Source organism: Cryptomeria japonica, chromosome 5, assembly GCF_030272615.1.
Source record: "Cryptomeria japonica chromosome 5, Sugi_1.0, whole genome shotgun sequence".
NCBI classification, from domain to species: domain Eukaryota; kingdom Viridiplantae; phylum Streptophyta; class Pinopsida; order Cupressales; family Cupressaceae; genus Cryptomeria; species Cryptomeria japonica.
The window spans coordinates 601,548,956-601,575,854 of NC_081409.1; the positions used below are offsets into that span (position 1 = coordinate 601,548,956).

General features: G+C 34.5%; 1 protein-coding gene across 1 annotated transcript; it reads left to right on the forward strand.

Annotated features, from left to right (window-relative positions):
• The first annotated feature begins 14,689 nt into the window (after window positions 1-14,689).
• LOC131068744 (tryptophan aminotransferase-related protein 3) lies at window positions 14,690-18,025 on the forward strand. The gene is made up of 5 exons (XM_058003994.2): window positions 14,690-15,052; window positions 15,656-15,959; window positions 16,187-16,485; window positions 16,997-17,316; window positions 17,555-18,025. The coding sequence occupies exons 1-5, from the start codon at window positions 14,691-14,693 to the stop codon at window positions 17,740-17,742; spliced, it is 1,473 nt and encodes a 490-aa protein (XP_057859977.2). The 5' UTR covers window position 14,690; the 3' UTR covers window positions 17,743-18,025.
• Window positions 18,026-26,899: the final 8,874 nt, after the last annotated feature.

Sequence of the window (26,899 nt, forward strand, 5' to 3'; positions counted from 1 at the left end):
GCCACCTCAACTTTGGCCTTGGAATTCCTATAAATATCCCCCATTTTGGAGCAATAAGGATCCCATCTCATAACAATTTAGGCATCATTACTATAGGCAATTTGCATTTTCAATTATCTAGCATTTAGCTTTTGGATTTATCATAGCATGTTAATCTAGTTTCTTAAATCATGCATTTCATATCATCTCCATAGTCAATCATGATCAAATAACTACTCAACTCTTGAGTTGCCACTTTGGAGGTCATTGCTCCGCTAAGAGTCCATCAATCCAACACCTTCAAGGTCGTCAAGAATAGAGGAAAATGGGACATTTCAAGGAAGGCTTATGGTTTGCATTTCCAATCTAGTTTTTAATTAAGCTTTTCAATTACATTTTATTGTCTCATTATATGTGTATGCCTCCTATATACCACATTTTTAGCATCATAGATATCAACTAAATTCAAAATATTAATATTATCCTAAAGAATCATCGCCAAGGGCTCCAACCTCGCATTACCCCCCACTTCTTGGTCAACTTAGATATAGCATTGAAATCCCCAGCAAAAATCCATGGGTGAAAGGGTGCCATGCTATGAACAAACCTCATATGGGACCATAATAGTTGCTTGCTCTGGAAGTCAATAGGCGCATAAATATTAGAAAATAGGATAGCCTCCCCCATCTAAAAAATAAAGGCAATAATTGACATAGAAGATTTAGACACCATCCAAACTATAAGACGTATCTTCCTTGGGTTCCATAGGCAAGCCACACCCCCAGAAGGTCCAAATTCACCAATGCACTGACACTATTTATTCCTCTATGACTTGGGTGCTAAACCAAAAATAGACTCCACTAGAAGCTTCATCTCTTGAAGAAAAAGAACATCAGAACAATGACCTCTGATCAAATCATGAACAACTTTTTGTCTAGGGTCGTTGTTCAAGCCCCTTACTGGTGCAGGAGCACCTAGTTCTACCTAGTTTTGATACATTTTCACATTTTGGAGTGATTGATCATGTTTGGGATAAATGAATGAATAATGGATTGTGGTTAGTTCCATAAGTGTGGTTTAGAGTTATTTGAAGTGTATTTGTCATCAAGGTTTGTTCGTTTTCTCAGTTTTGGCCAATGTGCCCTTGTAAGCCTAAAATGGCATTATTTTGCAAAATAGGGTAAAACTCATTGTAAGGCCTTATTAGGAATTTGGTCATGTTTTTGTGATGTTAGGGAACCATCCTAGGGGGTTTATAATGAATAGAAATGCATAAATGGAAAAAATGCAAATGGGAGCAAAAGTTGTCATTGTTGCTCGACAACGTTTTGCAACTTTTTGAGCAACTTTGCAAAATTGAGAAAATTGGTGGTTAGGTTCAACCGATGAGAGGTTGGTTATGACAAAGGAGGAATATAAAATTCTTTTTCAATGATTGTGCATGGGTTGGAAGATCCAGGAGCAAGGTTGAATAACATTTGAAGACAATTTCTAGATTTTTGCATAAGTTGTTGTTATTTTGGTAGCAACAGTCTGTACCAAATGGATTGATCTTATTACTATCCTTCCATGGTGGTTTATTAAATGATATTGTGTTTCTTAGGAAGTGCTTGTATCCTTTCTTAGTGTAGGTTTGGTGTGTGACTACAATTTGTCTTATTCTGTACTGCTCTCGGTCTGAGCAAGGGTTTAAGACCCTAAACATGGTTCCAACTTGAAACCCCATTGTGTTTTTTAAATGGCCCTTGGGATTCAAGTCATGGAACCTGTTTATAGTGTATATATTCTTTGAAATGTATTGGAGGTTGTTTGGAAGCCACTTGCCATCATATCCTAGGTGACCTCTACCATAGCCCTGCTAGGGATATGACTGTCATTTTTGTCTTACTTGCAGGGATGAAAAAATGTGAATGTGCCAAGTGTTTGGCATGAAATTATGAAGCATAGAAGATTCTTAGTGAAGAGATATAGGTGTGACAAGGTGTAGAAACCAATAAACCCTATTGTAGAACACTGTAAACTCTAAAACCCTCAAAAGTGCCATTTTTGGGATCCGTACCGATATGGACAAACCATATAGCCTACCCTAGTAAATATAAAATTTTGTCCAAAAGGGTACTCGGATCACCAAGGCTTTTGGGGGGTCCTTTGGGGGTTTTCTGAGTAGTTCCACAAAAATCAGTAAGGTAGGGCTAATAGGGGCTCTAGGGCTACTAGGCCTAGAAAATAGGAATAAGAGGAAGTGATGGAAAAATGGAGTGTAGCCAATCAAATGACCACATGAGAGGAATTGAAAAACCTACTATACACCCCCTGAGACCCCTGCAAGTGTATGTTGGAGGTTTTGATAACTGGATGGTTGTATTTACTCTAGTGAATCCCAACTAGGTTTGTGAGTAATAGGAGCAAACAAGTTGATAGGGAGCACTCCAAAGGAGTTTAATTGGTTGACTTGTTAATGGACAAGAGAAGGGTGATGGAAGACCACTAAAAAATCCTTTACCTACCTATTGAGCAAGGTGTAACTCTTTTGTGAGAATCTCCCCATCAAAGTGGTATCAGAGTGAGTTAAGATTTGGTGAAGAAACCAGTTGATGTCAGAGGCTGAGTCAGTAAGAGAAAATAGCCTCAAGATGGTGACCAATGCAGAGTTAGCCAAAAATGTATAAGATCAAGAGGAAGAGAATAGACTCCTCAGGTTAAGATTGCAACAGTTGGAGAGGAAACTAGGCGAAGTTGAAGACAAGACTAAGACGGTAACAATCAAAATCAATGAAGGGAAGGGTAAAGAAGTAGTAGAAGAGGATGACACACCTGAACTAGATCCTATTCTACCTAAAGAACCTTTCCTTAGAGCCATCAAAGCCTTAGGAGGGAAGTCCCTAGAAAGAGTGCCATTTTTCTGTGGAAAAATGGAACTAGAAGTGGTCATGGAGTGGATTGAAGGATTGGAGAATCACTTTGAATGTGATGGAATTAGTCAAGCACAAAAGGTGAAGGTAGCCAAATGTAGATTGAGAGGAGAAGCCTTGACTTGGTGAAAGTTCATCCAAGAGGAGAGGCAAAAGCAGGTTAAGAACCTAATTGCCACTTGGAAAGGAATGCTAGCCAAGGTGAGAGAAGCCTATATCCCTAAAGACTATGAAACTCAATTACACAAGAGGAGGCAAAACTTGAGACAAAGAGAACTAGATACGAGTAGCTACACCAAGGAATTTAAGAATTTGTGTTTGAGATCTAAGGTGGTGGAAGATGAAAGAATCAAGGTAGCCAGGTACTTGAATGGTTTGAGATGGAATATACAAGAAGAGTTAAGTTTGTTGTGTCCTAGTACTATTCACAAGTACTATCAATTGTCACTCAAGGTGGAAGAGAAGAGTAAAAAGAAACAAGAGAAAATTAATAGAGGTAGAGGTAGGGGAAGAGATGGCAGAGGTCATAGAGGTAGCTATGGTGGAAGAAGTGTAGACCAAAGATCCCAACGGGAATCCAAGTTGGTAGAGCAGAGTGGGGATTCCAATAGAAAGAGAAGCTATAGAGGAAGGGGATCTAGCAACTCTAGTAGAGGAAGGTCTAGTGGATCAGGAAGAGGGTCCTATTTTGCCACAATGAAGTGCTACAATTGCCATCAACTTGGACACCTAGCTTATAGATGTCTTGAGAAGTCTTCTTCATCCCAAGGAGGTGAGAGGAGAGTAAGTTATATTCAAGAAGATGCAAAAAATGTGAATGCACCAGAAGTGAGTTTAGATTCTGAGGTTGGAGAGAATCTCATGATGAGAAGAATTTTGATCAAAGAACCAGTCAAGGAGGAACCTAGCCAAAGAAGATCCTTGTTTAAGATAAAGTGCAAGATTATGGGTAAAGTGTGTAGAGTGGTGGTGGATTCAGGTTCCATTGATAATATAGTGTCAGAAGAAGCAGTAAGTAAACTCAACCTACAAAGAATCCCACATAGTGATCCTTATGGGGTTACTTGGCTCAATAAGGGGCGATATATTCTAGTGAATGAACAAACTTGGGTGGAGTTCACTATAGGAAGCTACAAGGACAAAATATTGTGTGACATCATGCCAATGGATGCATGCCATGTACTCCTAGGTAGGCCTTGGCAATTTGATAGGAAAGCAATACACTATGGGGAAAAGAATTCCTATACTTTTCAAAAACATGAAATTACCTATAAAATTCAGTCCATAGGAGATCAAGAAGAGGTCAGATCTAAAGGTTCCAATGCGCTGCTAGTTGGTGAGAAGGCGTTCATTAACAATCTCAAGGAAGGAGAAGGAGTAGGGTTTGCACTTGTAGTGAAACCAAAAGAAGAAAGCAAGGATAAGAAAGTATGCATTCCCAATGAAGTGCAACAGATACTAAATCAGTTCAAGGAAATCATAAGTGATGGAACACCTGCAACCTTGCCTCCTCAATGTGCCATAAGTCACCAAATTGACTTCATACCCAGAGCCTCATTGCCTAATAAGGCATCTTACAAAATGACACCGGAGAAGAATAAAGAGGTAGCTAAACAAATCCAAGAACTTTTGGATAATGGTCTAATAAGGAAGAACATTAGCCCATGTGCAGTTCCCACCATTTTAGCACCAAAGAAGGGAGGTACTTGGAGGCTTTGCACTGATTGTAGAGCCATCAACCGGATTACAATCGGGTATAGGTTTCCCATTCCAAGAATTGAAGATTTGATGGATTGTTTAGGAGGTGCTAAGTATTTTACCAAGATAGACCTGAAGAGTGGTTACCGCCAAATTAATCAGAATCAACGAGGGAGATGAATGGAAGACAACATTCAAGACCACAAAAGGACTTTATGAATGACTTGTTATGACATTTGCATTCACAAATGCCCCTAGCACATTCATGAGACTCATGAATGAAGTACTCAAGGATTACATTGGTAAATTTGTTGTTGTTTATTTAGATGACATCTTGATTTTTAGTAAGTTTAAAGATGAACATCTTAAGCATATAGAGCTTGTATTGAAGAAATTATGTGATGAGCAACAAACTATCAATTTTTAGAAATGTGAGTTCATGAAATAGGAGTTAGTATATCTTGGGTTTGTAATCTCAAGTGGTGATTTGAAGATGGATACCTGCAAGGTGGAAGCCATAATCAGTTGGCCTACACCCAAGACAACAAGTGAAGTGATGAGTTTTCATGGCTGGGCACAATTTTATAGGAAGTTCATCAGAGGGTTTAGTGAGATATGTGCACCTATGCTTGACACAATCAAAGGAGGTGTGAAAACTAAGTTTCAATGGAAAAAAGAAGCACAAAGAGGATTTGATCTCTTGAAGACAAATGTGTCTACTCAACTGGTACTGGTTCTTCCAAGCTTTGACAAGCTCTTCACCATAGAATGTGATGCAAACAACATAGCAGTTGGAGCAGTTCTAAGTCAAGAGAATAGATCGGTTGCATTTTTCAATGAAAAGCTCAATGATGCCAAGAAAAGGTATTCTTCCTATGATTTGGAGTTATATGCACTTGTACAATCACTTAGGAAATGGAGGCATTATTTTTTGCCTAAAGAATTTATGGTTTATACTAATAACCAAGCTCTTAGTTTTCTTAACTCACAAGAAAATTTGAATCATAGGCATATCAAATGGGTAGAGTATTTGCAGTCCTATACTTTCACCATTAAACATAAGAAAGGTCAACAAAATAAAGGTGTTGATGCATTAAGTAGAAGGTTGCTAATAGTTCAAGAAGTGCAGCTCAAGAGCATTGGAGTGGATAGTTTCAAGGGGTTATACCAAGATGATGAATACTTTGCTACCATCTACAAGGTTTGTCAAGAGTTTAAAAATCATTTTCATGATGAATATGCAGATTTTACCTTACAAGATGGTGTCTTATTTAAAGGAGGACAACTTTGTGTACCTAGAGGGTCCATGAGAGAAAATTTGATGCAAGAGAAGTACAATGGTTGTTTAAGTGGACATTTTGGGTTGAAGAAGACTTTGGAACTTGTCCAAAGATTCTAGTATTGGCCAAAGATGCAAAGGGATATCAGAAAGTATGTGGAACAATGCATGGTTTGTCAAAAGCCAAAGGGTAACTCTTCTAATGCTAGACTCTATCAGCCTTTGCCTTTCCCAAACTAGCCATGGGAATGTGTAAGTATGGACTTTGTTGTTGGTTTGCCCAAGTAAAAATCAGGATTTGATAGGATCTATGTTGTGGTAGATAGATTTAGCAAAATGGCCCATTTTATTCCATGTAAGGTGACTCATGATGCTAATCATATTTCTCACTTTTTTTCAAGGAATTCATTAGGATTCATGGCTTACCTATCAGTATAGTATCAGATAGAGATGCAAAATTCATTGGTCATTTTTGGAAGACTTTATGGCAGAGATTGGGCACTAACTTGTCTTTCAGCTCAACCTACCATCCAGAAATGGATGGCCAAACAAAGGTGGTAAATAGAACACTTGGGAACCTTCTTAGGTGTTTGACTAAGGATTATGGACAAGCTTGGGATCAAATCATCTATCAAGATGAATTTTCCTACAATGACAGTGTGAATAGATCAACCAGTAAGAGTCCTTTTGAGGTAGTTTATGGCCTTCATCCCAGAGGTGTGTTGGAGCTCAGAGATATTGGGAAGATGGAACAAAAGAGTGGAAATATTGTAGACATGGCTCAATCCATGAAAGAGATTCATGAGCAGGTTAGGCAGGCCTTACTAGACACCTCTCAAAGAATCAAAGATAAAGTGGATGTAAAGAGGAGGGATGTTCAATTTGTTGTTGGGGACTTGGTCATGGTTCATTTGAACAAATAAATGCTTTAGAAAGGTGTCCCTAGAAATTTTTATATGAAGAGGATTGGACCTTGTAAGGTCCTGGATAAGTATGGGCAAAATGCCTACAAACTTGATCTACCGAGAGACATGGCTTTATCTCCTACATTTAATGTTGCAGACTTGGTGCAGTATAAAGGCACACTTCGAGAGGAATGTAGTAAAGTCACAGAGGTCTCCCAATCACTTTCAGACCTACCCTTTCCACCTTCATCCTTGCTACAAGCCGAGCAAGTATTGGATTCAAGAATCCTCAAGAAGACTAGGCAAACCGCCTATATGGAACATTTGGTCAAGTGGCAGCATCTTCCAGAATCTAAAGCCACTTGGGTACCTAAATCAGACTTTCCTAAGCTTGGAATTCCCCTCTCTTTGTTTCCTAATGGAGTCACTTGACTTCTTTCTCATTGGGGGAGTATGGTGCAGGAGCACCTAGTTCTACCTAGTTTTTATGCATTTTCACATTTTGGAGTGATTGATCATGTTTGGGATCAATGAATGAATAATGGATTTTTGTAAGATCCATAAGCATGGTTTTGAGTTATTTGAAGTGTATTTGTCATCAAGGTTTGTTTGTTTTCTCAGTTTTGGCCAATGTGCCCTTGTAAGCCTTAAATGGCATTATTTTGCAAAATAGGGTAAAACTCATTGTAAGGCCTTATTAGGAATTTGTTCATGTTTGTGTGATGTTAGGAAACCATCCTAGGGGGTTTAGAATGAATAGAAATGCATAAATGGCAAAAAAATCAAATGGGAGCAAAAGTTGTCATTGTTGCTCGACAACTTTTTGCAACTTTTTGAGCAACTTTGCAAAATTGAGAAAATCAGTGGTTAGGAAACTAATGAGGGGTTGTTTATGACCAAGGAGGCATATAAAATTATTTTTCAATGATTTTACATGGGTTGGAAGATCCAAGAGTAAGTTTGAATAACATTTGAAGACAATTTCTAGATTTTTGCATAATGTGTTGTTATTTTGGTAGCAGCAGTCCATACCAAATGGATTGATCTTATTACTATCCTTTTGTGGTGGTTTAGTGAATGATATTGTGTTGCTTAGGAAGTGTTTGTATCCTTTCTTAGTGCAGGTTTGGTGTGTGATTACAATTTGTCTTATTCTGCATTGCTATCAGTTTGAGCAAGGGTTTAAGACCCTAAACATGGTTCCAACTTGAAACCCTATTGTGTTTGTTCAATGGCCCTTGGGATTCAAGTCATGGAACCTTTGTATAGTACATATTTTTAGAATGTCCTGGAGGTTGTTTGGAAGCCACTTGCCATCATATCCTAGGTGAGCTATGCCATAGACTGGCTAGGGATATGACTATCATTTTTGTCTTTACTTGCAGGGATGAACAAATATGAATGTGCCAAGTGTTTGGAATGAAATTATAAAGCATAGTAGAGTCTCAATGAAGAGATGTAGGTGTGATAGGGTGTAGAAACCAATAAAACCTATTGGAGAAGACTGTTAACTCTAAAACCCTCAAAAGTTCCATTTTTGGGATCTGTACCGGTACAGACAGACCAGACATCCTACCCTAGTAAATCTAAAATTTTGTCCAAAAGGGTACTCAGATGACCAAGGATTTTGGGGGGTCCTTTGGAGGTTTTATGAGTAATTGCACAAAAACCGGTAAGGTAGGGCTAATAGGGGCTCTAGGGCTAGTAGGTCTAGAAAATAGGAATAAGAGGAACCAATGGGAAAATGGAGTGTAGCCAATCAAAGGACCACATGAGTGGAATTGAAACACCTACTATACACCCCTTGAGACCCTTGCAAGTGTATGCTGGAGGTTTGGATAACTGGATGGTTGGATTTACTCTAGTGAATCCCAACCAAGCTTGTGAGTAATAGGAGCAAACAAGTTGATAGGGAGCACTCCAAAGGAGTTTAATTGGTTGAATTGTTAATGGACGTGTGAAGGGTGATGGAATCCCACTAAAACATCCTTTAAGTACCTATTGAGCGAGGTGGAACTCTTTTGTGAGAATCTCCCCATCACTTACATTCCATGATAAAACTATCATTTCAAGGGATTTAAAAAGTGCAAATCCAGAGTCTTTACTGACCCTGACTCCACTAAAGTTTCACCCATTAACTTAATTTTCTCCAAATTTCTCTTCCTACTAGATTTAACTGCTTTCTCTATGCTGCCTTTCTTGAGGTTATTTTGCATAAGGCCCAAATTAGGAAGAAGGCTTGTTGATTTTTGTCGCTTCTAAACCTATAGTGTGCTCAAGGTGTGAAGAGTCCCCACCTCCTTTTGGAGCCTCAGTAAGAGGACTAGGCACATCCAAAGCCCCCATTTGCTAATCAGTATCCATGTGCAAAGTCCCATCTCCCTTCGGATCTAAAGAATCATCAGAAATGAGGCCCTCTTGAATTGAGCCCACCATCACCCCTTGGTCCAAGTTCATCAAGCCTAGGTTCACTTCCTGTTGGTTGAGATCATCCAAAATTTCAAACCTGTTGTAGGTATCCTCCTCTCGCCTTTCCCTAAATTTCCTCTTTTGACACCAATTCTTGGTGTGGGCTTTATCAGGAACAAAACAATCCATATTTGTAGCCTCACCTTGAGCAATATTCTTCTCCTTGTCCACCCCAAGAGGGTTTTGAGGAGGCTGTGATGGTTGAGACTCCGCAAGCTTAGCTCTTGGACATCTACGCTATAGGTGACCATATTCATGACAAAGCCGATAGCGGAAATGAAGAGTTTCATAGTCTAATTGTTGCACCCAAGAGTAAGAACCCGCACACATATCTACAACATCTGGCAAGGGCTTACTTAGATCAATTTCAACACAAATATGAGCAAAAGTCATTACCTTTCTCCCTAGGGTTTGCATTGAAGATCCAACAGGTTTCTCGATCAACGAGGCTAACATGCGTAAGAAAAATAAAGGATACAAAAATGGTGGCGACAGGGACAACCAATGTTCGGTTCAAAACTAAACTTCAATGAATTACACTAAATTCATTCAGAATTATTGAATAATATACTATAATTGATATTTCTTGGAGTTTCTTGGCTTACAAGATAGTATTACTATATTTAAATTTACATATGAACTACTTATCACAATGGCGACCACACTCAAAAATACAGCAATAGAAAATCAGCCACCTTACTTATTCTCTAACAATCTGAATTTCAATTCACTATAAATATAAACATTTGTCCTTCACATTTCACATTTTATAGTGAAATAAGAGATGGAAAAGAAAAGTGTTTTATTTGGCAATCTTTTTAATTGTCACGATGATATTAATTGCAGTTATAGAGGCACAACCAAAAGAACAGTATGGGCAACCAAAAGTTTACTCTAGATGATCACAAGTACAGTGTGGGCAAAAGTTTTTTTATACAACTAGGCACTCAAAAGTATGATGATTTTGTTTTAGATTGTAGGAATCTAGTAGTCTCCTCGTAACTGTCTTTTCATAACTTACGGTATAGATAACAATTTATAAAAGGTATTGGATTTCTGCATTCTTAAAAAAAGAAAAATCGTTACGACTAAAAAAATCACACTCTTATTTACCATCTCTGTTATTTCTCTTTTAAAAATGAATGGCATATGTTTATAGTTATATATTGAATTGAAATTCAGATTCTTAGATAATAAATAGGATTTTCTATTGCCATATCTTCAACAGTTAGGAAAGATCGCAGAAATTTCTCTTTCAGATAGAAGGATGAACCTAAGTTTCCATTCCAGGGAAATTTCTAGGTTGTGTCGCCTTTGTGATAAATCTTTCATCATTATTGTTCAACACTAATTATATCACTAATTTACATATTAATTTTTTTTATTGTTAAATAATTATAGCACAGTGTAAACGTGAGGCTTTCATTTTTCTTAGTTGACCCATCTCTGTAGTTGTTTTTAAATGAAATTCTACTGCTCTTCATTTGTTTTCAATTTAAGATCCGTCTCATTAGTTGTCACTAAATAAAATTGTTCTTCGTTTCATTCTTTTTCAATGTAAGAACAATGGAGGATTCAAAACAAGGTGACGACAGGGATGACCTACGTTGGGTTGAAAACGAAATTTCAATGAATTACACTAAATTTGTTTAAAATCATTGATTAATATACTGATTTGATATTTCTTGGATATGTTTGTCCTACAAAATAGTATTATTATATTCTATTTATAAATTAAATTTGTTTTCATTGTTAAAATATTAGATAAGATTATTTTTAGATTCAATTATGTTTGTTTTTCAAATGATAATTTAAACCACATTTATTGATCCATCATAGAAGAGTGTGATCTAAAATATCGATATCGTTGAATGCAGAAGCAATCTTATCTAATCTACATAGATTGTGGTAAATTCATTCTCACTATTGTTTAGAAATATCTCGTACAATGAAATTTGGGAAGGTTGATTAAGAAATAAACATAGTTGAGTTCAGAAACAATCTTATCTAATTTACGTAGACAATAGAAAACTCATACCTATTTTTCTTTAAAAATAGCTCTTGCAATCAAAAGATTGACTGGAAAATAAACATAGCTGACTTACAAAACAATCTTATCTAATCCACATAGATGGTAGGGAACTCATGTTGACTATTGTTTAAAAATAAATCTAGCAATAAAATTTCAAATAGTTAATTGAAAAAAAAATACAATTGAATTCAGAAACAATCTTATCTAATCTACATAGATGGTAGAAAACCCATGCCTACTATTATTTAAATATAATTCTTACAATTAAATTTAAAAGATTAAGTGGAAAATAAACACAATTGAATTAATATATAATCTTATCTCATCTACATAGACCATAGAAAACTCAAACATAATGTTGTTCAAGAATATCTTTTTACAGTGAAATTTCATCCTCTAACATTAGGAGGCATGTCTTGTATTAAATCTTGATTGATATATTTGGCAAAAAATATAAAAAATGAAATAAAATGAACTAGTTAATATTTAAAAATAAAAAATTGGCTTACCTTTGACCAATTAAAGTAGTAGTCTAAAATTTGGACTATTAAACAATTAAGTATTTAGATGGATTCATTTCAAGCCAATAAAATCATTTACACAAACAATATAGTGCCTCACTACCACCCTTCAACTAGTTCTTAAAAATCCACACAATCTTGCTACTTAACAAAAAATGATTGATTGTTGGAATCAAAGGATGAAAATCCTTTGGTTCTTAAGGGAATTCTCACCCAAGGAATGCATTGGAACTTCAAGTTGACAATATGGTTTTGTCCTTTTGTAAGTGTATTATTTGTCACAAATTTGTAAATGTTGTTTATTGTTGTTGTAATTACTATCATAATAATTACTTGGATTTAGAGATGTGGTCATAATAAATATTAATTGTTTTTGTATTTTTTATTCATTTTGTGCAAGCTCATGCATTGAATAGGTAATTAATCTATGCATTTTGAGTACGATATGTTGTTGTTGTTTGGAAATACTTGGGTTAAGACTATATTCATGCTTCAAGTCTATAGAAGATTGTATGATAGGTCTAGTCTTTTATTAGGAATTCTAGAAAGGGACATTACATGCAACACCATCAAATCCATTGGAGCCAAAATGGCATGTCAATCTAAGCACTGATATCCAAGTGTATCTTGATAAACTAGGATTTTTCACATGACTTGAATTCACACTCACACATTGCAAACACAATGACTCAATGAAACACTTGAAAAAATATTGTGAAACTCATTATAAAGAGATAACCAATATTAGAAGTCTAGACAAGAAGTGTTAAAATTTAGAGAGATAACAACAATACAAATATATGAGATATCTATTCATTGTAGATTATTACCTGTTTCATAGTCTTTAAAAGGTGCAACTAATTCCTCTAAACCTAGACCTAAAATTGATTACTAACTAAAACCAATTTACAACCTCTTAGAAGCCTACTGTAATAAATTGACATAACTAAAAGTAATTTGTAGTCATTTATCTAACAAACTACTAGCAACATATTTTTATTAATAGTTAGATGATTTCTTCATTGACTTCATCAAAAATGTCATAAATGAAATGTGCTTCTTTTAACTTGATTATACATCTTTTAAATTGATCTACAACCATTTTTTTTATTATCCCAAACATTATGTCCTTATCTTTTCTCCACATAAAACTTATTAAAATTTGCTCCCTTGAAATAGAAGCTCGGATCTAACCCGTCTCCAATAAAAAAGTAAAGCTATACAAGCTCTAATATCATATGAGATATGCAGTAGCAAAACTATCTATCTACTCACTAATTACATGCTTTATATAACTTTTAAACAATACAATCAATTCCTATATACTTAAAGATTAATTAAAACTAATTTACTACCTCTTATAGATATATCTCTGCCAGCTCTATAGCACACTGCCAGCAACATATTTACGCATTTCGTCATGAATTATAACATAAAGAAATGAAGGTGAATTACCAGCTACATTCCTTCGCGCTACTCTGCAAAATAGGAAAGGGATGGGATGAGAAACTCTCATTAACGTGTGAAAATCATCCTTTCATTTCTCTTGGTTGACCCGTTTTGTAATTGTTTTTAAATGAAATTCTACTGCTCTACATTATTTTTTTCAATGTAAGACCCGTCTCATTAATTGTCACTTTCATTCTTTTTCAATGTAAGAAAAATGAAGGATTCAAAAAAGGTGTCGACAGGGACAACCAGTGGTTTGCTCTAAAAAAAACTTTAATAAATTAGAATTAATTTGTTTAAAGTTGTTGAATAATATGTTAGAACTGAATGATTTCTTGGCGTTGCTTGTTATTATTATTTATTATTTTAAATATAATTATTTTTTTATCATTTTACAAATAGATAAATATTATTTTTAAGTTCAATTATGTTTGTGTCTAAATTACTAAAAGTGTGTGAATCTAAAATATCTAATGAAATAAAAATGCAGTTGAATCCAATAGTAATCTTATCTAATCACATAGACTTGCAGAAAAGTCATGTCTATTATTGTTCAAAAATATCTCTTGTAATGAAATTCAGAAAGGTTGACTGAAAAATATACACAATTGATTTGAAAAACAATCTTGTCTGACTCACATTGCTTGTAATACAAGACATTTCTATAATTATCTTTAATTTAAATATTTTATTTTTTTTCCATCATTAAATAATTTAATGTTTAAAAATAGAAAAAAAGATTATTTGTATATTCAACTGTTTGTTACTAAATCATTGGAAGAGTGCTAATCTAAAATATCTAATGAACAGCAGACAAAGTTGAATCCCAACACAATCTTATCTAATCACATGGGCTGTCAAAAAGTCATGCCTATTATTGTTTAAAAATATCTTTTGGAATGAAATTCAAAATTGTTGATTGAAAAATAAACACAGCTGAATTCAGAAACAATCTTGTCCGATTCACATAGATGACCATAAACCCATACTTACCATTCTTTGAAAATAACTCTTGCAATGAAATTTCAAAAAATTGACTGAAAAACAAATACTCAGAAACAACCTTATCTAATCTACATAGAAAATAGAAAATTTATTTTGAGATGAACTTTCAAAAGATTGACTGAAAAATAAATACAATTGAATTAAAAAACCTATCTATTATAAAAAACTCAAGCCTATTGTTGAAAACTAAATCTTTCAGTCAAATTTATTTTCCACTCTAAAATTAGGAGCCGTGTCTGCAATTGAATATTGATCTGGTTTCTTTCTTTGACCAAATCTGTAAACAATGTAGTACAAACGAATCAAGTAACATTTCACAAAAAATAAAAATAAATATGGGCTTACCTTTGACCAAAGTAGTGGTCTAAAATTTGGACTGTAAAACCATTTAGTATTTAAATGGACTCATTGTAAGCCAAGAAAATCATTTACACAAACAATATGATGCCTGAATACAAGTCTCCAAGTGGTTCGAAAAAACCCATATGGTACAGCGTGGTGCTGCTGCTTTCCCTGCTCCTTAATGGATACTTGCTTCTTCGTCCCTCAGATCATAGGCAGTTGTTGGACGGTGATAATAGGAAGGGCAGAATGTTAATAAGTGAAAATAGGGGGTGGAGCAGAAGAGCTGCAGATGAAGCAGAAGCAGTAGCAGCACAGTACCAGTGCTCTGGCCATGGTTATGTGTTTGTGGATACCTTTCTAACAGATCATAATGGATCCTTCGTTTGTGAATGTAATCCCTGCTACACTGGACCTGACTGTTCACACCTCATTTCAGATTGTGTGGTGGACGCCAACCAGTTAGTCACACTCTCTTCTACCATTTGATTACTAAATTGCTTGTCACTAGTTCATCTTCAAGTCTTAAGTATAGATGATTTTCCGATACCCACTTTTGATCTCACATTGTTGGTATTCAAGGCTCCTAGTTTTTTTTGTTTGGCTTTAAGCTTTGGTCTAGTTCTAATATCATATTGAAACTTTTGTATAGGTCATTGAGGATTTGAATCTAGGGTCATCATCTATTTGTTACAATGAATTTCACTGTTCAAACTTCTTTTCAAATTGTGCGGTGGACGTTAATAAATTATCCATGTTCTTTTCTATCATTAGATTGCAAGCTAACTTATTTATGACTAGTTGATTTATAATCTATCATGATTCATTAGATTGCAAGCTAACTTATTTATGACTAGTTGATTTATAATCTATCTTGATTTATTAGCCATGCTCTTTTTATAGATCTAACTTATAAGTTAGTACTAGGTTAGTACTTGTGACTTGTACTAGTTCATATTTATAGACTTGGAAGTTATAATCTAGCGTATTTGTGACTTTTCTTAAGTATTCATCAATACCTCTCGTTTGCTAATAATTTTTATTACCCAATGTTTGTATTGCAGAGGAGATCCTACTTTCTTAGAGCCATTCTGGATTGCAAATGCAGAAGCAGGAGCAACTGTAGTACCAGCATGGTACCGAATGAGCTACGACGTAAACAACGCTTTAGAATATTCTGCCACATCTCCAGAGTTAGAGAAACAGATTCGTGCCCTTCATGAGATGGTGGGAAACGCAGTGACAAAAGGCAGATATATTGTTCTGGGAACAGGTTCTACCCAGCTTATCAATGCCGCAGTTTACAGCCTTTCCCAGGCTCATGCTCGAAACCCCTCAAAAGTGGTCGCAGCCATTCCATATTACGGGGTAAAATAGCTTCATTTCTTTTCATTTTAGATTTGTTTAGGTGATTTATCCTAAATAGGCCGGTTTAAACACAATGTTCTAAGTAGTTCATTTGAACACTCATTTTTCTAAGACATTCTATATCTCTTTCTTATTTCGAAGGAAAAGTAATTGTAATAATAGTAGCTGATGAAAATTGTAATTAGTTTCAGGAATATTTTTAATTAATATATGTGCTTGTTGTACAGTCATATCGAGATCAAACAGAAATGTTCGACTCAAACGACTATGTGTGGAAGGGCGATGCGAGAGCTTGGGTTAAAAAATCAGAGTTTCTAAATTCGTCTACATTCATTGAATTTGTTACATCTCCAAACAACCCAGATGGCCTGTTGAAGAAAGGCGTTCTGACAAGTAAGAACGTAAAAGATATATATGATCATGCCTATTACTGGCCTCACTACACAGGAATCCCACGCCCAGCCAATGAAGATATTATGCTTTTCACCCTCTCCAAGGTCACGGGCCACGCAGGATCCAGGCTCGGGTATAAACTCCATTTTTACTTTCTCTTTCACATTAGAAAATTTATGAAATACATTATTTGTTTTTCATTGTTGTTTTTAGATTAGATTGTGCATAGATTAGATTGTGCAGAAGTTTTTCATGGATGTTTCAGATCAATTTTCTATGATTCATCATCAGTATCAGATATCAAATAACCTGAGATTGAAATCTTAAATGTTGATAAGAAAATTTTTACAAAATCTAATCCAGAAATAAAGGCCACATTGCTTTAATTTGTTGTTTTTAGATTAAATTGTGTAGAATTTTTTGTCTTTCAGATCACACTTTATCATCTATCATCAAGTTAATAAAAAACTAAAAAGAACAAAAGATGATAGTGAAATATGATCAATAGAATAGGTTGATTAAAAAATTTCTACATAGTCTAATTCACAAACAAAAATGACTAAATTTTGATTTATTTCGATGATAATTTGATCTGTTTTTTTGAATAATAAGCAAGAATTCTGAAATTTTGAGAGGTTTTGAAGGTGGGCCATTGTAAAAGACTACGATGTGTACGAGAAGATGTACGATTATGTTGAAGAAAATACATTGGGTGTATCGCACGATACGCAGCTTCGAACGACCATACTATTAAAAGCAATTGTAAATGGTTACAAACAGAAAAAGCAAATGGAAAAGAGGCACACAGATGAAAAGCAATTGCTTTTCCACTACGCATACAGTGTAATGAGAAACCGCTGGCAAAGACTGGAGAAAATTTTCAGTGGCTCTCATCGTTTCTCTCTTCAGAGTTTGGAGCCTCGTTACTGCACCTTTTTCAAGAAGGTCACCGGCCCCTCACCAGGTAAGTGGATTAAGATAATAATGATATCAGATTTCATAATTTATGATATGGATTGTTGTTGTTGTAAGAATATAGGAATTTTAGAGTGTGATTCATAAATTTTTTTACATAATTTAATTAAAAAACAAGAATCATCATATAAATATATGTATACTAAGTTATTATCAATAATACTCACTCTGTAATATACAAAATAGATTGTAGAGCTGATATGGAAAGAAATGTAATTTGTTTTCAGCATATGCATGGGTGAAATGTGAGAAGGAGGAGGAGACTGATTGCACAGGGGTGCTTAGGAAAGCAGGCATCATTGGACGGAATGCTAGTGTGTTTGAAGCAGATAAACGTTATGTTCGACTCAGTTTGCTCAAGAGAGATGACAATTTTGCATTGTTGGAGCGTCGCCTTCAGGCTCTAGTTTCTTAATATGGGGCATCAAACTTTGCATTCAATAGAACTTGATAAATACCTCATTCAACATCATTATTACTAACAATTATCATTGTCAATAGATATACAATTATGTATACCACAAATAAAATAGATGTAAGAGTTATTGATGTTGATATATAAGAGTTATTAATGTTCCTATTAAGAGGAATATTGAAGGATAAATGTATGGAATAAGATATATGTGAAGGGAAAAACCAAAAATTTGAGTGAATATTTATTCTATGAATAATAAAAAGTGTGTTTGTGATTTCTTCGATCTATTTTTTATTCATTTTGTATAAAGTTTTTGATTATGAAACAAATAGGTTTTGAAGGGACCCAAAGGCCTTTTGTATAAAGTTATATTAAACTGTTAAGATATTTTTAATGTGAATAGACTTCAGAAGTCTTATATTAAAGATAACATATTTTATGATAAATAAATGTACAAAAAATATATTTTATTTACATATAAAATAACATGTTATTTTGAATGAGAAAGAAAAATGTGTTTTGCGATTAGAAGTTTAATTTTAGTAGTCATTAAACTGGTGGCATAGAGAACAAGGAGTAAGTTACAAAATTCCAATTCTTCATTATAAGTATAAACAAGTGCCACATAGTGGCTAGTACTTGCCTTGTTTTTAGTATAGTTTTAATAATAATTATGATTTAATTTTAATAATGATTATATTTTAAAAATTATAATAATTAAGATTAAAAAATTAAACATAATTATTTCATAATAATTAAAATTTTACTAGAAAAAATAATATAAATTAAAGAAATCCTAATAAAATTTTAATTTCACAAAATAAAGTTAAATAATTGAAATAGTTTTAGATTTAAATCTACTTTAAAAAGTCAATTAATTAAATAAAAATAGTAATAATAAGAATATATCAATAGTTGAGATCATACTCATATGTCTCCTAAGATCCTTCATTATTGATATATCTTCTTTGTTATAGTTAGGGTTAGTGTTAAGGTTAGGTATAGGGTTAGAGTTAAAGTTAAAATTAGGGTTAAAGTTAGGAATTAGTTAGGATTAAGTTCAAGGTTAAGGTTAGAAATTGAGATCCTACTCATAAGTCCCCTAAGATTCTTCATCATTGATATTTCTTTTTTGATAGAGTTAGGGTTAGTGTTAAGGTTAGGTATAGGGTTAGGCTTAGAGTTAAAATTTAAATTAGGGTTAAAGTTAGGGATTGGTTAAGATTAAGTTCAAGGTTATGGTTAGAAATTGAATCAAGGTTAGCATTGGGCTTAAAGTTAGATTGAGTTTGAGGGTTGGAGATAGGATAATGGTTAGGATCAAGATTATGATCATAATTAGGATTGTAGAAAGAACCATAACATTAATTACATCTTAACACGAGTATAAAATATGTCAACGCCATAATACTAATCCCAACCCTAATACTAATTCAAATGTAACCCTAACACTATCTCTAACTGTAACTTAAATCTTAGAAGCACCAACTTCTATACTAATTGAACTCTAAAGATATAAGATAGTAATCTAAATTATGATTCATAAAAAAAAAAAGTAGTAAGCTAATTCACATATTGTAAAGATGAATATATTAAATATTATATAATTTCAAACTTTAAAATAGTTGTAGATTGTTTATTATTTTTTTTTCATAAAATAATGTTTAGAAATTTGTACAATAATTTCAAACTAAAAATATTATTTGATATTGGTAAATATTATTTAATATGTACATTAGAGGATTATAATTCAATTCATAAAAGATGATAATGTTGTAATAGATTAATTTTATAATCATTTTTTGTTGTAAAATAATTTCCAAATCATTTAAATTAAAATTAGAATTAGAGTTAATTTTTATTTGTCAAATTATCATAAAGAAAAAACATACATGCAAAAAATTTAGTATGCTTTTCAAAAGTCCGGAAGACAAAATTGCTTATAAGTATTTAATATAATTTTTTGAATTGAATTAAGTATTACCTTTAAGAAAAGTGTATATTTTCATTGTAATGTTTATACTATATTATAAAAATTAATATTATTTTATTAATATGAATTATAATTAATTTACATAATTCCAAATTAAAATTTACATCAAGCTAATTATTTTATCTAACTAAATTTATAATAAACACGTAACATTTTATTTCAAAAATATGGACCCCACAAATTAACTAATATTTTTACATTAAAAATAACCCCACCTCACATTTCTATAAAATTCTATCATTAACTGAACAACTAATTATTTAAGAAAGAAAATATTCTTGCTCTATGTATTAGTATACAAGAAAAAATCACACGGGTAGCTAATATATTAATATCATTATCTATCAAATTTTGATGAGGGATATTATCTCATTTTTGTACTGTATTTTTTTCTAAAGTATAAAACATATTTATTCATTGAGAATATAAAAAACTTTATTTGTACAAGCTATAGACATATCATCAAAGACGAGCAAACATGGTCCTACGAGGAGGCAACAAATTTTGTCGGCAGCAAAAAGGATTAATAATTTTATTTTTCGACAATTTAGTCAATAAATTTACACAAAATAATTTTCGTAATTTATAATGTTAAAAATTGTACAGTTAGACTTTGGTAAATAAAAAGATTGAAAAAATTAAAAGTTAAAATTTGTTTGTGATTGGTTCAAATTAATTTTTTTAATAACTAGTTAACTAGAAAAACAAAAAACTCATTACAATAGTATTGCCTAACCACAAGTACTAATAAGAGTAACATGTTTTAAGTTATGTCATATTTACAATAAAAAAATATATTTGTATATTTAAATTTTATATAAATCAATCAAATATTAAATTTTATTATATGAAAATTTCAAACAAGCTTTTGATCCTCAACTCATTTAGAAAACAAGTTTATAACATTTTTGTACATCATAATCATGACAATTTGATAATAAAGCTTTTAATGTTTTCTATTCTAATTATACTTGAACTTTTATATATGATTAAAGATTGAAAATGTTTTACAAACCCCTTAGAGATTGTGGCAGTCATCTACCAACATGATAAATTATAAGTTTGTTATCCTACCTCATCACCTTGCCTATTGTTGTCACGAGGATTTGCACTCGATGCAAATGTGAAACATCTGCAATCATGTCAAACATGGGACTACTCTCACGATGTGGGTATCCTATTGTGAGAGTAGACCTTCAAATTATAGATCGGATTCATTTTTTATCACCTAAAAATACCTAAAAACTGACTAGAAAAGGAATTGAAAGATATGCAAAAAACTGAAAAAACTATTGCTTAAAAGGTGATACACCAATGACTGAAAAATGTCTTGCTTTGATTATGAACTCATAAAAATCCAACAATAATATTAAATAGATTACAACTCAACACTACATACTTTGCATGAATGTCTCAATTGAAAGGTTTAAGTCTTTCTGATATGTGTATAAGGAAAACACTATAGTTTTCACAATCTCATTTATTAGATAACATATCACAATCATTGATCTGCACTATAGCATGTTAAACCATGAACTAGTCAACATTGAAGGAACTAGATAAAATGAAGGATTATTGAGTAAAAATCACAACTATTTCATCAAAAGCATTTGCATACAATACTTAGAATACAAATATAAGAGAAGGAACCAGCTTTTTATTGAAGGGTATGTGCGGGATCATGGTATGCCATAACAGGCCCTTAAGTGGCAATGAAAATTCAAAAAATCAAAGTTATGCAACTTGAAATGAATATTTGAATAAGTTATGAACATTATTTTTAAAATATGTAAGAAGAGAATCTACAGAAAATTGAATGTAGTTTCTAAGCTACTAGTTTTTTTTTTGTTTTTTTTTAATCCTATTTGATGAAAATTTCAAATTTCAATGCAATGGTACTAAAATTTTAGGAAAAGGATAAGAAGTGGGTGTATATCTGACCACCATGATTACAATCAAATCATAAATTTTTTTTATAAGATTTATAATATAAGTATAAGACTCATGTCCGGATGTGACACATATTTTTATATAATTTTTTATTAAGTAAATAATTATTTATGAATTTTTTACTACAACTTTTCAAGAATTCAGAATCTCCTAAGTCTGACCACCTTAACTTGGTCAAAACCTTATGAAATTTTTCTTTTTTAACTTTTACCTATAGTAGACGAAGCATAGGATGTCATGCATGTTTCAGATTCAAAAAATATTATACCGTTTGAAAGTTATGAGTGTTTTTCAATCAGTCTATCAATCAGGACTTTTGTCAGAATTCAATTAGAAAATAAATAATTATTTATTAAAATAGAAATAAGACAAGCCTTATATTTTTGAAAAGTTGAGAACTTCCTTAAAAATCCCTTTTCGTTTTATCAATTTTGGTTATAAAAAAAGTCGTCAGCTACCAATGTAAAGTCTGGAAAATCAAGGAATACTAAAACAAAACATCTTTTCGGTTGACTTTCCAGGTTTGTCAATTCCAAGCCAAATCCCAAAGCAAACCTGAATGATAAAATGGAGGGAAACATTTATGTTTTAAAATCGAATATTTGTTAAAATCGGATATCCGTTTTGAAAAAATATAAAAACATATTTTAGTAAATTGGGCATAATTTTTGCGTTTTATATCAAAATTTTGATTTTTTATAGCCATTGGAAAGGTAATTTAGAGCTCTATGATATGAAATAGGTATATTTTTTATATTTTGTACCAAAACATAATTATAATTCATTTAAATTCATCCTTCATTTTTAAAACATAAAAAGCTCATGACTTTTTCATATGATTTACCTATTGCATGATTTTTTTGTAATTAATAATAGAAAATTTAGGAATTTTATTTAGTTTGATTAATTTTGATAAACCATGTTATCTATGTTTGTTCCTTTCTTCACCTCTCTCTCCTAAACCTATCACTCCACCTATTTGTTTCTTCCTCCCTTTCTCTTGTCCATATTTATACATCTCTCTCTAGAGCTATATCTCTAACTGTCATTGAATACCTCGTTTCTCAATCTCTAAAAGGTACTTATATTTCTACTTCTTCATAATTTCCTCCTCTATTTCACTCTCTCTTCCCTAAGTATCAATAAAATGAGAGGGGGAGAGAGGTGATATGGAGAGAGTAATTCGAGGGAGAGAGTGTGAGAGAGAGCTAGAGGTAATTAGGTGGTAGGCAAAGAGAGAGAGGGAGGGGGAGATTGGGGTGAAGAGAGAATGAGAGGGAGAGTTTGAGATTATTAGGGGGTAGGAGGAGAGGGGGAGAGGGGAAAGTATCAACAAAGAGAAAAGAGAGATGGGGATAGAGGTGAAGAGAGACATAGAGAGTAATTAGGGGGTGGGGAGAGGGGGAGAGGGAAATATCTATAAACCCATAGGAGGAGAGAGGTGATCAAGGGTAATTGAGGGAAATAAATAATGTGAGAGAGAGTTGGATGTAATTAGCGGATAAGAAGAGAGGGAGAAGAGTAAGTATCAACAAAAGGAGAGAGGAAGAGATGTGGAGAGAGGTGTAGAGAGTGATAGAGAGAGGATAATTAGGGGGAGTGGAGGGGGAGAGGGAAGTATTAATAAAGAGATGGAGAGAGATGGTAATTAGGGGTCTCTCTCCCCATCTCTCCCCCCTCTTCCTTTTTTGATACTTCCTCTCTCTCTCTCTCTCTCTCTCTCCTCCCCTCCCCTTCCCCTAATTACCTTCTCTCTAGACCTCTCTCTTTGAACCTCTCTCCTCATTCTCCCTCTCTCCCTTTGTTGATACTTTCCCATCCCCCCTGTCCTCCCAACCCCTAATTACCCCCAACTCTCTCTAATTCTCTCTTCCCCAAATACCATCTCTCTTTCATACCTATTCTCACCTCTAAATTTACTATATGACCCCTTAGGTGTCGTTAGGGGTCATATTGTGTCCTAAATGGTCATATGATGCCCAATGAACCCTTAGGACACCATATGATGTCGTTAGGGTTCATATAGTATGCTAAGGGGTCATATGGTGTCTTAAAGGATCATATGGTGTCCTATGACCCCTTAGGACACCATATGACCCCTTAAAACACTATATGGTGTCATTATGGGTTGTATGTTGTCCTAAGGGGTCATATGGTATCCTATGACCCCTTAGGACACCATATGGTGTCGTTAGGGTTCGTATGGTATGCTAAGGGGTCATAAGATATCATATGACCATTTAGGACACCATATGACCCCTTAGGTATCAATAGGGGTCATATTGTGTCCTAAGGGGTCATATGGTGTCCTATGACTCCTTAGGACACCATATGGTGTCATCATGGATCGTATAGTGTCCTAAGGGGTCATATGGTGTCCTGTTACCCCTTAGGACACCACATGACCCCTTAGGACACCATATGACCCCTTAGGACAACATATGATCCCTTAAGTGTCGTTTGGGGTCATATTGTGTCCTAATAGGTCATATGGTGTCCTATGACCCCTTAGGACACCATATGGTGTTTTATGACCCCTTAGGACACCATATGGTGTCATTAGGGGTTGTATGGTGTGCTAAGGGGTCATATTGTGTCTTAAGGGGTCATAGGACATCATATGACCACTTACGACACCATATGACCCACTAAGTATCGTTAGGGGTTATATTGTGTCCTAAGGGTTCATTTGGTGTATATTTTTAGGGGTCATATTGTGTCCTAATGGGTCATATGGTGTCTTATAACACCTTAGGACACCATATGGCATCTTATAACCCCTTAGGATACCATATGCCATTGTTAAGGGTTATATGATGTGCTAAGGGGTCATATTATGTCATAAAGGGCCATAGGACATCATATGACCCCTTAGGACACCATATGACCCCTCAGGTGTTATTAGGGGTCATGTTGTGTCCTAAATGGTCATATGGTGTCTCATGACCCTTTATGACACCATATGACACCTTAGGACACCATATGATGTTGTTAGGGGTCTTATGGTGTCTTAAGGGGTCATATGGTGTTCTATGACCCTTTAGGACACCATATGGTATCGTTAGGGGTTGTATGGTGTGCTAAGGGGTCATATGGTGTCCTGTGACCCCTTAGGACATCATATGACCCCTTAGGTATTATTAGGGGTCATATTATGTCCTAACGGGTCACATTGTGTCCTAATTGGTCATATGGTATCCTATGACCCCTTAGGACACCATATGGTGTTGTTAGGGGTTGTATGGTGTGCTAAGGGTTCATATTGTGTCCTAAGGGGTCAGAGGACATTATATGACCCCTTAGACACCATATGATCCATTAGGTTTTGTTAGGGGTCATACTATGTCCTAAGAGGTCATATGGTGTCCTATGACCCTTTAGGACACCATATGACCCCTTAGGACATCATATGGTGTCGTAATGGGTCTTATGGTGTCCTAAGGGGTCTTATGGTGTTCTATAACCCCTTAGGACACCATATGACCCCTTAGAACACTATATGACACCATTAGGGGTCATATTATGTCATAAGGGGTCATATGGTGTCTTATGGCCCCTTAGGATACTATATGATGTTGTTAGGGGTCATATTGTGTTCTAAGGGGTCCTATGGTGTCCTATGATCCCTTAGGATACCATATGGTGTCGTTATGGGTCGTATGGTGTCCTAATGGGTCATATGGTGTTCTATGACCCCTTAGGACACCATATGGTGTTGTTATGGGTCATATAGTCTCCTAAGGGGCCATATGGTGTCCTATGAACCCTTAGGACACCATATGGTGTCGTTAGGGGTTGTATGGTGTGCTAAGGGGTCATATGGTGTCCTATGACCCCTTAGGAAACTATATGACCCCTTAGGTGTCATTAGGGTTTATTTTGTGTCCTAAGGGGTCATATTATGTCCTAAGGGGTCATATGGTGTCCTGTGAACCCTTAGGACACTATATGATGTTGTTAGGGGTCATATTATGTCCTAAGGGGTCATGTGGTGTCCTATGACCCCTTAGGACACCACATGGTGTTGTTATGGGTTGTATGGTGTTCCAAGGGGTCATATGGTGTTCTATGACCCCTTAGGACACCATATTATGTTGTTATGGGTCGTATGGTCTCCTAAGGGGGTCATATGGTGTCCTATGACCCCTTAGGACATCATATGACCTCCTAAAACACCATATCATGTCACTATGCATCGTATGGTGTCCTAAGGGATCATATGGTTTTCTATGACCCCTTAGGACACCAAATGACCCTTAGGAAACCATATGGTGTCATTAGGGGTCATATGGTGTGCTAAGGGGTCATATTGTGTCTTAAGGGGTCATATGGTGTCTTGTGACACCATATGACCCCTTAGGAAACCATATTGTGTCGTTATGGGTCTTATTGTGTTCTAAGGGGTAATATGGTGTTATAAGACCCCTTAAGATACCATATGACCTCTTAGGACACCATATGGTGTCGTATGATATCCTAAGGGGACATATGGTGTCCTATGACCCCTTAGGACACTATATGACCCCTTAGGTGTTGTCAAGGGTCAGATTGTGTCCTAATAGGTCATGTGGTGTCCTTTGACCCCTTAGGACACCATATGACCCCTTGGGACACTTTATGGTTCTATGGGTCGTATGGTGTCCTAAGGGGTCATATGGTGTCCTGTGACCCCTTAGGAAACCATATGACCCTTTAGGATGCCACATTGTGTCATTAGGGGTTGTATGGTGTCCTAAGGGGTCATATGGTGTCTTATGACCCCTTAGGATGCCATATGGTGTCATTATGGGTCTTATTGTGTCTTAAGGGGTCATATGGTGTTTTATGACCCCTTAGGGGTCATATGGTGTTCTATGTTCCCTTAGGACACCATATAACCCCTTAGGAGACAATATGTACTAAGTTTCAAATAAGGAGAGATATAAGGGTGAAGAGAGATGAAGAGCTAAAGAGAGGGAGAAGAACTAAAGGACAAGGACATAAATAGAGATATAGATATTAAGGAGTATGAAGTGAGAGGGAGAAAAACTAAAGGAGGAGGATGGATAGAAAGAGGTAGACATGTCTAGATATTGAAAAAGAGAGGAAGATAGAGATAAAAATGAAGATAAAGGGAGAGGGAGATGAATAGATATAGAGAAAGAGAGAGGTAAAGACAAAGATAAATATATAAAGAGATGGAGAAAAATGGATAGAGCGGGGTAAAGAGAGTGA